This window comes from Pagrus major, chromosome 2 (assembly GCF_040436345.1).
Source record: "Pagrus major chromosome 2, Pma_NU_1.0".
NCBI lineage: Eukaryota > Metazoa > Chordata > Actinopteri > Spariformes > Sparidae > Pagrus > Pagrus major.
The window spans coordinates 20,249,102-20,262,987 of NC_133216.1; the positions used below are offsets into that span (position 1 = coordinate 20,249,102).

General features: G+C 43.4%; 1 protein-coding gene across 1 annotated transcript; it reads left to right on the top strand.

Annotated features, from left to right (window-relative positions):
• The first annotated feature begins 518 nt into the window (after positions 1-518).
• ypel2b (yippee-like 2b) lies at positions 519-13,064 on the top strand. Its single transcript, XM_073481658.1, has 5 exons — positions 519-596; positions 6,653-6,884; positions 7,583-7,626; positions 8,039-8,147; positions 12,958-13,064. Exons 2-5 carry the CDS (start codon positions 6,768-6,770, stop codon positions 13,045-13,047), a joined length of 360 nt encoding a protein of 119 aa, XP_073337759.1. The 5' UTR covers positions 519-596; positions 6,653-6,767; the 3' UTR covers positions 13,048-13,064.
• Positions 13,065-13,886: the final 822 nt, after the last annotated feature.

A 13,886-nucleotide genomic window follows, 5' to 3' on the forward strand; every position in this document is an offset into this window, starting at 1 on the left:
GTTTGTAAAAATGCCTACACCGCACAAACTAAGTCTACATAATAAAAACAACAGGCTGACAATCTAATTCTTACAGCGTTTAATCATTTAATACAAGCTAATGCAACAAATGGTCACGTTGTAAACATCCGTCGCTAAACTCACACTGAGCATGCGCGACAGGCTGTTTGACCTACTACATTTACGTGTTATAAAAGTGCAAGTGAAAGACGTTTTAATCACGACGCCAAACATCTAAACGAAACATAAATAAATCAGACACTGGACATGAAACCCACCGAGTCCTGTTTAGTAAAAGACCCTGTCTTAACTGTGTTACGGTTTCTCTGCGTACACGGAAGTGCGCAGGAGGGAATCCTCTCGCTCCGGCTGGCCGTTTCATCACTCTCTCCCTCTGCCTCTTCTAAACTCTGCTGGGCATCATTGCGCGTCAAAACATTGCGTCTCTGCAGGACTTGCCAGGTCCAGAGAGGAGAGGAAATTTGCCTGGGAAGGAATGCGAAAGGGGTTTTAGGACTGGCGCTGCCACGAGGAAAAGCGAGGAGGTGCGACATTTTCTAGGCTACGTGGAGATCCGTTTTTTCTTCCCTTCAAAGGTAAAAACGAGTTCCTCTGCGTTATTTTCCACTGTGGTGCATTTGTTGTTACGCACTGTTATTGTATTGCTCTGTGAAGCTTATTCCTGCGTCGATGCAGTCATGTATACAGCCCGTCCAGTACTTTTCAACCGAGGCAACTTTTAATACCAGACCAGAGGCACGCATGCTGTAATAAAACAATAATAAGACAAGTTTCTGTTTTATATGTCACGTGTATGACATGAAGTCTTCTTCACGCCTGGACTGATGCTTCCTTCATGGATGTGATGCTGAGCTCTACTCCGCAGTGGAGCCACAGTATCCAGCTCTTATTATGAGGACACATGCTGTTTGTGGTGGCAGTCCCGCACGTATGCGCCATCATCCCCGTGCGCGCGCATGGCCATCGTGATGGTGCGCGTCAGCAGCGATCAATGCGGGATATCGTGTTCTGCGCTGGTGTGATCATAAACTCTGACGACAGTCACCTGATTGTGATCGATCCGTCAAAGTCACTGCAGATGTTAAAGCTTTCCAGAGTGGGTGGCGCGTATGCGTGTGTGCGCGCGCGTGAGTGTGTGTTTTCAGCATTGCTGAGCTGAGGCATCCCCGCCATCTGTGCTCCGTGTGGTGGCTGAAGTTCTGCCCCAGATGAAGTGCGCCACTGCCTGTGACCTGATTCATCCCAGTAATCACACACACCTACTGTAAACCTCCAACCCGCATGTTTTTGTTTATTTATTGACGTGTTGTCACCCTAACATCCCATAATAGTCAGTGACAGGTAGGCCAGCAGGTGGAAATGCTGCATTTCCCCCAAAAAAACATCCACTAAAAGAAGTCCACGTGAGTCCATGTAGACAGTTTAAGAACAGACATTTTTATCAAGTCACAACCTTTGCACTCTTCGAGATCCATTTCCATAGCAGAGCGTGCATGCAGGCGGTTATTGATCATGCGAAAGGGTCGATACACAGGGATCGAAGATGGTGCTCAGGCCTTGAAAGGTGATCCTTCACAGGCAGGACTTGTATACATAAACAAAAGTTGTGTACCATGTGTTGTGCCTTCAGTTTCACAGGTCTGAGTCTCTTTGACGCGTCACCCACTTTGTTTTTTTTAACACTTTATATGACACGGTCGCTGTCAAGCCACACACTGAAATGTGATCGAAAGTAGATGTGACTGTCAAAAAGGAATCTATGAGTTATAGCCACAATAAACAAGCAAGATGATGAGCATTTAAAGAGTTTTTCCTCCAGGTGTTTTTACTAAACTCTGTCAGGAAATACAGCACCTGAAAACAAGCTGCTGAGGACAACGGAGAGGCAGGCAGAGGAAAATTAGAAGTGAGTACAGATCAGGCATGGCAACAGTAACCAGACACACACACCTGGGATGCAGGAGCATCGCTCAGTGAGATTTGATATGATGGGGGGGAGGAGAGAGGAGTTTTTTCCTCTTCTAGTCAGTGATGTCATGCTGCTGTATGCTGCTGGCCTCAGTGTAAAGACTGAATGGAGAACAGAATGAAAGTACATGAAGTACAGAAATCCTGTCGGTGCAGCTCGTGGGCAGCATGGCACACACAGCTCATCCAGCGCTGAAGTGACACACACACTTCTTCTTCTTCTTCCATCTTTCTTCCTCTGCTCATTTCACCAACTCCCTGTCCCTGTCTGACTCCCATCCTCCACCCCTCCTTCGTCTTCCTCCCGCTCTCGATCATTGTCAGGAGCAGCATCAGCAGCGGCAGCATCAGTGCGTTACATAACAAAGGTTTTTTTGTTGGGATACAAGGGCCCTTTTGGCGGTGGAGACTCGTGGCACGTAGCCTTTTGTGACGACACCCAGAAATGACCAGAATGGACAGCTCGATGACCTTAAACGACCCTCGGCAGAACTGATGAATGGGCAGAGTGACAGCAGACAAAATAAATACACAAACAGGCCGAGAGGCCTAGAGACAGACAGAGAGAAGAAACATGCAGGCAGGCAGGCTGGAAGATATTACTGATAAAAGAGGGACAAACACCAAAGACAGTCTTCATCTTGACGTGTTGGTTGTGATAACAGCTCCTCAAGTCATCTGATCATTTACGCAGTTTGTTATTCTGTCAAAGAACAGGCCTTTTTTTTTCAGGATTGACTCTTTACGTCAGCCTTTTACAGTTTGTCAGCGTCCTCGTTCCCACAAACAATGTTGCCCTGCAAAATGATGTTCACCCACCAAGACGAGTGTCCAGTTCTTGGAAACTAATTGTTGTAAATGTCAAACAGCTTCATAATCCAGCCTTCAACAGGTCATTTTCACGTGTATAATGTGGTTCTTGTCTTTACAGTTACCTATTTCCCTTTTTTTGAACGTTGTGAGTCAGTCACAAGAAAATGTGCGTGAAATAAACCAAAATAAGCTTCTGATTATATGTGGGCCTTCAAAGAAATATGGCCAAATGAGTCAATTTTATGTCTGTTAAATTAATTCCACTGCATCCGGCTGCAACTAACAGACTGACTGCTTGTCACAATTCTCGGAGTCTTAAAACATCTTGTTTTGTCCAACAAACAGTCAAAACCCCAAAGATATTTAGTGTATAATGCTAACAAATAAGCACATTTTCATAACCACATAATAAAAGACAACATCACATGATTGATAATCAAAACAATGACTATAATACGATGTTTTTAATCACAAGAGTAAGAGAGGTATCAGTTTTCATCCAAAGCCGCTGTTGTGATGAAGTGATTCTTCAGAGATAATACGCAGAGAGGACTCCACATGGATTATGTATGACCCCGTGAGATGATATGCAACACGTGCAACACTATAATCCAGCGCTGATGTTGACGGTCTGTCCGCTAAGGTCACATTAGTGCCATGATGCACTTTATATCAACGTGCTGATAGTATAACAGCCTCTCACAGAGCTGAGAGTTTGAGTCTCGCCTGATAGACAGCTCCTCGTCCGGACATCACATTGAATATTAGAGTTTTATCCTGAATGTGCCTTCTAGCAAATGAAGCTTAGAAGAAGAAGCTTACTTTAATGTAATTAAATTTGAAGCTTAAGTTTGGAGCTTACATTCCCAGATTACCTACAAGACTAATTACTGAGCTTTAATCAGGCAGCTTTGTTCAAATTCAAGAGATTTTCTTGATTAATTGCTTAATTAATTGGTCTATAAAATGTTTAAGTAATGCTTGTTCTCTCTAAAACTCATCTATGTTTAATTTATTTATTCATATTTCATCATATTCATCATAATTTGAGCTCCTGTCTCTTCAAGGCCCGCCTCCTGAATACCGAGTCTGCTCTGATTGGTCAGCTCACACACGCCTGAGCTAGCACTGCTAACAACAACAGAGCAGCTGTGCTAAATCGATTCTTACGAGTCAAACTAGCCGCAAGGTATGCAAATGCATGACATGGCGACAGAGTGTGATGTCACAAAGTCACGAAAATTAAAGGCGGGACTACTGACGAGGTGTTCAGGAGCGGTGTTTTCTGTGGGAGAGAGGAGCCTCTTTAGTTGTGGACTTTTTCAAAAATTTTCAACATCTGTAACATGCACAAGAACATATATAACACTAAAGAAAAAGGGAAAGAAACAAAAAAGCATAATAGGTCTCCTTTAATAGACTAATATAAAAGAATAAAGTGGCAAACATCTGTAATTAAAAAAAAAAAGATTATCAATGTGTCAGTTCTGTTTGGCTGGACTCAAAAAATCTCAAAGGTCTGGATGCTACATAAACTTCTTCCTTGTTCTCAGTCCTGAAATGACCGAGAGGATAAAACACACTTTAGGTCAATGTGTGAGAGTGTGTGTGTGTGTGTGTGTGTGTGTGTGTGTGTGTGTGTGCGCGTGCGCGTGTCAGGGGTCAACTCCGACAACTGTACTGAGCGTGTCTTTGTGCCCCAATCCCACGCCGCTGGCACCGAGTCAGAGAAGAGAGAAAACAAGGGCACGTCTCACTGCCTTATTTATTTATATCCCGCGGTCCATCCCATCAGCCCTGGAGAACTTTATCAGCCTCCGTCCGACGCTAAAAACAATCGCAGTAAAGTAAAGAGGCCTCTCTCTGTCTCTCTGCTCTCTCTTGTTTGTCCTGGACTCACAGAGGCCTCCTGCTCCCATTCAGTATTTTATTAGTTTTTCCAGATGGTTCAGTAAGGACAGGCAGGAAGGAGAGGAGACAGAATGGGACAGCATTATGTGAAGGTGATGAAACGACTCATAAAAACAAGTTAGTGAAGTTATTACAGAATCTTATAGAGTCATAGTCCTGTAAAGATGAAGAAAATATTGATTTTATCTAGTTAGAAAGGTCATGTTTTAAATGAAAAGGGGCAGGTAGACAATGAAACATCCTGATGTAGTGAGGTAGTAGCACTGGGGGGAATAAAACTACATTACATTTTGTGAGAAGTTGTGTTTAGCACCAGACCTACGGTGCTGAAATCACAATTAAAGTTGCATGAAGCAATAAAAACACAGAGATTATGACTGCACCACAAGGTAGAGAGCAGAGGAGCAGAGGCCGCGAGCCATTTAGTTTCCCCTGTACAGTTAGTCAAAACACACCCCTGTCCTCCTGGCCCCGAGCCTTTGGGATGGCTTCCCAGGCCATCTCACTAATCTTCTCAGTCACCAGGGCACACCAGCAAAAGTATTTTAAGGGCCCGGTCTATTTGGATATCATGGAGCAAGCAGAGCACGATCCTCACAGTTGTGCTAGGCTAAGCAGATTATCTCCGCAGCCTCATAGACTTAAACACAGCGCAGGATGGTCTGACCACACATTTAATGGTGACAGCCCGCAATGAATGATTATTTCCATTTTCAATTATCTGCCCTGTATTTTCTCAATTGATTGAAAAGTGGCCATCAATTTAAATCTAAAAGGGATTCATTTACAATGATATGAAACAGAGGAAAGCTGAAAATCCTCATATTTGAAAAACTGGAACCAGGACTTAGACTAACAAGACTTAGAATCTAAAGCTATGCTAGCAGCCCTGTTTGGTTGTACGTACATTGAGCTCAATGCTAACGTGCTGATATTTAGCAGGTATAATGTCGTCCATGTTCGTCACCTTAGCTTGCGATGTTATCATGCAAATATTTGGTAATTGGCATAGACAAGGGCCAGCTGAGTACACCACTGTCTGTAACTGTGTCTGTATCTGTTCGAACAACTAAATGATATGCATCCCTGTCAGTCCTTGGAATGGGCAGGGCTTAAACCAGAAGTGAGCTAACAGGAAGTTGTTCGAGAAGTTATTTATTCATAACTATTTACAGAACAGCCTCAGAAGAAAGAGCTATTACAAGAACACATTTTTATAACATTTCATAAACAAAATACCTACATTGGGCAAATATAGATGGTGATGGTTGATGGTGGCACTAGAGCGAAAGTCGACGGATTACCAAGTCAGCAGGATTCATCCTTTGAGCGTCGTGAATAGTTGCTGAGATATTTTAGTCTGAACTAAAGTGGAGGACTGACCGACAGATCAATATTGTTATCTGCAGAGCTAGGCTGCTTACATAGCTAAAAAATACTTAAAGGTCCATTGTGTAGGATTTAATGCAGCTTAATTTAGAATGAACCTTTTATATCTACAGAGGGAACTGGTCTTCTTCTACTTGAGTCGGCCATGTTGCACTGCCATGTTTCTACAGAAGCCCAGACTGGACAAAGCAAACTGGCGCTAAAGAGGGCATTTTCCTTTTTTGCCCTACACACTGGACCTTTAAAGTAATTATCAAAATAGCTGCCAATGTTTTTTTTTTGTTTTTTTTCTCACCTCCTAAAGTACAATTTCTTCACTGTTTTCAGCTTGAAACTGAAATGTGAAATGTTGTGACTCAGCCTCATTAATAATGCATAACATCTCATCACCTCGTGGCTCTTTGAGGTTTTAAGAGTCTCACAGACGCAAGCAGGTTGAGGAGCAGACTGTAATCCCATCAGCAATTATACACCTGTGGCTCAGTCTAAGGAGGCAGCTGTTACACAACCATGTAACCATTATCTCCTCTTCTGTCCTCCCTGCGCTCAGGTGTTCGCCTCCCAACCCACCGCCCACCACGGCCCTCACCTGTGTGTTGCGGTGCTTCCCTTGTGAGCCGACCTGGGCTGGCAGTCCCTTCTTGCACCGCCCGCCAACACCGCCCATGGTCAGAATGACGCGCTCCAAGACTTTTCAGGCGTACCTGCCGAGCTGCCACCGAACCTACAGCTGCATCCACTGCCGAGCTCACCTGGCCAACCACGACGAGCTCATCTCGAAGGTCAGCAGCGGCACCAGTGGCGCTCTGAATAGTTTTTGCCTCTTTTAATTAACAGCACAGTTAAGTTACAGAATATAATTAGAAGCATTAACAGCCATCAAAAGGACAAGAGTTTAAGATAAAAAAGAGGGAGAGCGGATGGGGAATTATAAAAATAAACAGCAGGCTGGAAACACCTGTATGTCTTTGTCAGCCACTGCCACACTATTTCCTGTGTATGGATTATGTTATAAGCTGGTTAGTGAATTGGATTATGAATGCACTATCACTTTTTCCACGTGCGATTATGACAACGCTCCTCACCTGCGTACAAAGGCCTTCTGTTGGTTGTAACACAGCCGCGCTGTATAAATCTGTTTAATGTGTCTGTTCAGTGGCAGCTTTTGTGTTGCAGCTTGCGAGAAAATGACTGCGTTGCTTGTCATAAAAATACTTATGCATTAGGGCCATTACTGGGAGACTGTGCACCATTTTTAAGCATATACTAGACATTTCTCCACAGGTTTTAAAACAAGAGCTTCTTCTCAAGTCAACATGTAGCCGTTTTTTATGCGAAAGCCAAACCAGAGATCTTATTTGACTGCAGCGTTATGGCAATATAGCAGCATTCCTGTATAATTTAATAGAGTTGTGACGCTGCTTTAAAGGTTAGATTCTTGTTCCAGCTGTTTCATCTTTGTCTCATCTTGTCTCCGCAGTCGTTCCAGGGCAGCCAAGGCAGAGCCTACCTGTTCAACTCAGTGTGAGTACTCCTGTGAATCACTTCAACCCACTCGTTTGCAAACGCAGCTGACGTTACGTGTGAGGAAAAACACTCCTGCGTGCCAGTTTTAGACAGGAGACAAGCGATCTAACATGCTCAGGTTAATAATTCAGATTGTAGCACACAGTAGTTGTTTTTGAAGCCCTGGTGTGTAGACGGAGGCAGCCTGTGCCTCAGAGCGCTGTCATTATCGGCTGAATTGAGTGTGAAAATTAGGAATCTATGCACCGTGGCCTGGTGCCCCATCAGTATGTGCTGTGTGAGTGGGTGTGAGGCGGTGACTCACTCTGAGCACATCATACAGTACATGAAACTGAGCCACTCGGGCCACTTGCACAATACTAATTTTTTTAACTTTTGTTAAAAGTCTCTCTGCTCTCCCCCACCTCAGGGTGAACGTCGGGTGCGGCCCAGCAGAGGAGAGAGTTCTGCTCACAGGCCTGCATGCTGTAGCAGATATCTACTGTGAGAACTGCAAGACCACCCTGGGCTGGAAATACGTAAGTGTCCTTGGCTGATTTGATGCACAGCACCAATAACTGCATCCAAGGTTAGATGATGATAAACTGGGAGCTTGTTATTATAGCGCGCACCCTAATTTTATTTGCACCCTAATTATATTTGGACCTCCTCTTCTCTCAGGGTCAGTGCAGCGGTACGGCTGTGGGCTGCATGAGTTATGAGATAGATTTTTCCGAACAGACGGAGACAAGAAGGAGTCTTTGTTTGTCTTGTGTGACTTGTGATGAGTTTGTAGTGTTTTTTGAAGTGAAAATCATCTGGATCAGCAGATTTGAAGACTTACATACACACAGTCTATTCTTAAGGTTTTAACAGTAGATGCCGACTGATGCTACTCTTCATGTGGCTGATTTCATTTCTTCTGTTTATTACCGTTGTCTGTGTTGGTTGGTTTGTCTGCGGGATTACACAAAAAATACTGAATGGATTTCCATGATTCATACTTTGGTGTTGATCTGGATAAAGGGACAGATGCAGAATTTTTTTTTCTCACTTTCTTTAAAGGTGCAATATGTAAGAATCGGCCACTTGTCAAATTCATCCTCAAAACAGCATATCACCAGAGTAATCGCTTACTGCCGCTAACTGTAGCTGCTGTTGATGAATTTTCTGTCATCTTATCAATCCAGCTGAGTAAGGAGATTCAGGAGACGTGATGCCTTATGTTAAAGTATTTAATGAAGCTCGATGGAGGATAACAAGCTCAACACTACATGTAGAAACACAATGCAAAACTGCAAGTTCTCAGTGATACTTACCGGTCTGTGACTATTTAACCCGTGCTCACCTAAGTCTTGCTGCATTTGACAGGAGAATATGGAGTTTGGTCTATCACATAGAGCCAGTGCGTCTCTCGTATGAGATATAGTGAAGGTTAAGATGCTGGAGGAACAGAGTGTGTCTTTGGTTGTCTGGGGGATAGTACCTTATCTCTACAGCTGCCCCAAAACAATCTTCCACTGTGCAGAGGAACCTGTGATCCAGAGCGTGCTCTCAGGGCGACTCAACCTCCTGAGCGAGCAGAGTATAAAGAAAAACGATGACTGTGAACCTAAGAGACTTAACATTTGGAAATTCCTTTACAGCCGCCATTAGCTATTTAGCTCAGTTAGCCATGCAGCTAGTGGTTCAGACTGGGTGCTCGGGGACCAGGGGAGTGTTAGTGTTTACACCCCTAGCACAGGAGCTTTGGCCTGGGACGGGCCAGACTTTAGTACATATCTCTGCAACACAATACGTAAACATCATAATGTCAAAGCTTCACATTCTGTTAATAATTTGATTCGACATTTTCCTTGAATAAAAGCAGGCGTATCTGAGTGAGTACAAAAGGGGACTATTAGGCCTTGGCAGAGGTATGCACTCTACTGAGTGCCACTCTAGTTTAAACTTTGTTAATACTTGAGAACATCGAAGGGCGACCCTCATTTACAATAACAGCAAGTCAATAACAAAAACGAAGAAAAGAGAAGATAATTTGATGGATATTTTAAAGGACATCTATTATGCTTTTCAATTTTGTTCCTTTCCTTCAGTGTGTCCTGACAGAGACAGGAGCTAAAACAGAGTGTTTCAGACAGAGGGGGAATACAGAGCTGCTGCACTGGACAGCTTGAGAAAACTGATGTGTTTTTTGAGCATTAAAGCATGTAAACCTATTCTAGTAGTAAACCAAAATAAAATCATCAACCTCAAAACGAGCACAATATGTCTCCTTTAAGATAACTAAAATATGAAACAGTTATTTGAAAGCTCTAAAACTTTGCAATTATGATAGATAATTTAGGTGATTGTAACTGTAAAGGCTAACATCAGAGCTATATATATATATATGTATTTATACAGCATATATATATATACAGTCGAAGTCTCTGTAAAGCTGAGGTATAGGATGTCAAAATACACGTGCAGGATCTGTTTGGTACAGGCGGTATTTTAGGTTCCTCGTCAGGGGGAAATAAACAGGATCCACCCATTTTAGGTGTCTTCATATAATTAATCAGAGTTGAGCATGTGCAGCTGTCACTGCTGAACCCTGTCAGCATGAAGGTGAGAGTTAACGCTTGGGGGGCACGTGACTGTATCCTTTAGGGGTTAACACACACAGTATCCTTGTTGTTTGACTTGTGAGAAAGCTCCATTGACCAGCGCTCTTTGCCTAACCTCTATCCGTTAACATTCACCTCCACGTGTCTAACCTTAAACCTGATTCTTTAACCTTCCAGCCTAAAAATAACTGTTTTCCTTATGACGCCTGGTGAACACCTGGTGAACCAGCTTCAGAAGTAGATACTTTTCTGGGTAGTTTCTATTCCTGTCAGGAGCCCTGACAAGGCGGAGAGGTCACAAGCATACAAACACCAGATAGGACTTAATGGAGGGCTGTCATTAATATCATTTGCAGCGGTATTGGTTTTCTGCGGACGTCAAAGATCTATTGAGAGGTCTGACCTACTGCACTTCTAAACCGAGAAATCTGATAACGTGCCTCTGCAGCTTTGAACCAAAATAGCCAAAGACAAAACAAGGTACAGACGCTCTGCAGCGAAAGAAGTTGTATCAGCCTACTCTGTGACAGTGTTTTTAAGAGAGGCTCACAGTGAAGACAAGGTTGTTAATAGACTGGGACAGGAAACAGAAGCGCTTTTGTGTCATTTTTCTCAGCTGGGAAGTGGAAACAGTTTTTTAACAAGCGCTGTGTCAAAATGACTTTTTAAGTTTGGGTTTGCTGCTGTCAGTTACTGGGGCCAGACATATCCAAATTTGGAGATATTATATGGGAACTGGAACAAACTGAGGTTGGATTAGCAAGCAGCAGCCGCAGCAGCTGAATGTGATCATGTGACCACCATGAGAGACATCTGTTAATTAAAAACATACACGCCTAACACTGTCTAATGTAAGCTACTGACACTAAGCAGGTATAATGTTTATTACATTCACTTTATTAGGTTAGCATTTCTCATGCTAGCATTTGCTCATTAGCACTAAACACTAACTATAAAGGAGGCTAGTCTACGCACTTAGCCAGGGCTCAGTATTAAGCCAAAAGGCAAAAAGATCAAATTTCAAGAAGTCAACATGTTTCTCTCATGGTTAATGTCCTACTTTGTTTTTTGGCTAAATACATAGCCTCTGCTGTGTGTAGCCAACTTTGTGTTTAGTTCTAATAAGCAAATGTTAGCATGCGAACACGATAAACTAAGATAGTAAACATGATCATTTTTTAATTCACTATATCAGTACTTTGTCAGCATTATTTAACTTTTTACCATAAAATAACAGCTTCAAATCATGTTGATGGTTCAGTGTCTTATAATAGGGTAATGGTCCCTCTGTCTCAGCCACTCCGCCCCCATCACTTGTTTCTGCACTATGTAACTCCAGTGAGAGGGTAGGATCACAGCGTGACATACATGTTTACTTCAACATACAAGTTTTCAACACATAACATTGTTATGATGTAATGAGTTTTGTTTGTAGTTAGCACCTACATTACGTCTGACAAATTGTTTACAGACCTGGGATTTGTGTTTACGACAGTGGTGTTGCACTCAGAAACTGAGGGGTGGTAGGAATTATTAGAGTGTGACACATTAAAGGCCCTGATTGACAGCCAGTTTGAAGGAGGATAACAAAGAGGGGGAGAGAAGTTCACCTCACTTTTAAATTTGTTACCTGTCTGGTTTAAATGCATGTGTTGCTGCTTTTACACCAACCAAGTTTCAGATGAATTCTTGAATCGTTTTTGTCAATAAATATTTCATGAGTTACGCAGTTGTTTTCCAAATTGTATTTGGCATCAACAGTAGATAAAAGTAAACATATACTCCGTACATGATTACATAACAGGTTTTATAGACGCTATTTTACACAGATTTGCAGGTGTGCCTTGAGATCTTGGCTTGACGTTTGTTGTGCCTTGGGCACAAAAAAACATAATTTTGCATTAGTAGATACAAATAAACATTTACAGAGTGATTAAACTTGTTTAGACGCTGTTTCGCACTGATTTGAATAAAGGTGTGCCTTGAGATTCTGGCGTGCCCTTTGGTTTGCCTTGGCCACAAAAACTTTGAAATTATTACAGTTTTTTATCTAACTCTTTCTCACTTGTTTTACAGTATGTCAGCGAGCTAAGCTAATGACTGTTGCCGTCATGCTTTTCAGATGACATTTTGCTGTCGACACACAGTATGCATATGAAGTTCATTAGATACAGGCTGCAAATGAATTATTATGTTGTAAGTTTACGTAATTAATAGAACAAGACTGAGTGGAGATAGTAAGTTTCTGTGTAGCTCAGGCATCCCATTCATATTTTCCAGGGGAATTTTGTATTACACAACTTACAGTAGAAATGTTAGCGTGCTACAGCCTGCATAAATGGAGCAGACTCCACATCTGTGTTTGCTCTTGTGAGGCTCAAATCTGTGGCCTGGTTTTTGCAGTTTATTAGTGGTGAGAGACACATTTCTGCCAGTTTAGGGTACGACCGTCCAGCCTGGTCAGAGTTTTGGTTCTGCAGGGTCCTCTGCAGTGTTTGGTGACTGACTGTTATATAACCAGCTTCCAGAGAGCCAGCAGCAGAGACAGGCCAGGATTGAGGCAAGGATTTTCATAGAAAAGAAAAGGAGTGTCATGAGGAGTTTTGATTTTTATTTTCTGTCCTTTTCTTACTGTCCTACTCTCTCTCTACTGTCACAGATCATAATATTCTCTTTCCATCTGTCATGTGAATTAAAAGCTGCCTCTCTCTCCTCTCCTGTCCTCTGCCACACCCTCCAGGAACATGCCTTTGAGAGCAGTCAGAAGTATAAAGAGGGCAAGTTCATCATCGAGCTGGCCCACATGATCAAGGACAACGGCTGGGACTGAGGGATGAGCAGCCGGGACACGACCGCAGTGGAGGGGAGGGCACGGGGAGGGGTGGGGGGGTGCTGGATGACTAGATGGAGGATGGACAAATGGATGGGAGGGAGGGAGGGAGGGAGGGAGGGGGAGTCGTGTGTGATGGGTGAGTGTGTGACTTTGGTTTGGCTGATTTACCATTAACCTCTGTAACTCTCTGCCCATCCCTCCCTACCACGCCTTTTGGTGTACACACAAACACAAACACAAACACACACACATCAAGGTCCCAGACATCCCAGCTTGACAGAGAGACAGACTAGGCAGGCTTGTACGCAGCTAGCAGGACTAGGTGACTGGCCAGCAAGACAGGACGTCTCTTCTTTTGTTTTTCTTTACTGAAACATGATTTCATGGCTCTTAAAAAGGTGGCGGAGACATCTTCATTGTGTGAAGTATTCCACCTTGTCCAACAATAACATTAGAATGAGTTTATTAACAGGTCATTCAGTGGAAATGTAGCCAGAAGGAGGCCAGTTGGGCCATCCTGGTGGGGCTCATTGGCCTTGGTTGAAGAGCTGACATGCATTCGCTCTGTCTGAATGAGATGACCTAAGATGATTATAGCAAATCCAGCTGATCGGGGCCATGCCAGCTGGGCCAGTGATGAGGCCTGGCGCTGAGGCTTGGCACGGAGGCCCGAGCACATGGGCGTTGGGCTGTGTCGGAGGGGGTGGATTCAGGGATTGCCATCTACCGGGCCGCTCAGTCACCGTGGTAGATGGGGAGAGGAAGATCCTGATCCTTTTATGCAGTGGCTTTGATGGCTTCTGGCTGGGATCCACTCCATGTCTTGCCAGCGATGC

Coding starts and splice junctions, on each gene's coding strand:
- ypel2b (XM_073481658.1), top strand. CDS start 6,768: ATGGTCAGAATGACGCGCTCCAAGACTTTTCAGGCGTACCTGCCGAGC. Junction 7,627..8,038: donor GCCTACCTGTTCAACTCAGT/GTGAGTACTCCT, acceptor CCCCCACCTCAG/GGTGAACGTCGGGTGCGGCC. Junction 8,148..12,957: donor CCACCCTGGGCTGGAAATAC/GTAAGTGTCCTT, acceptor CACACCCTCCAG/GAACATGCCTTTGAGAGCAG.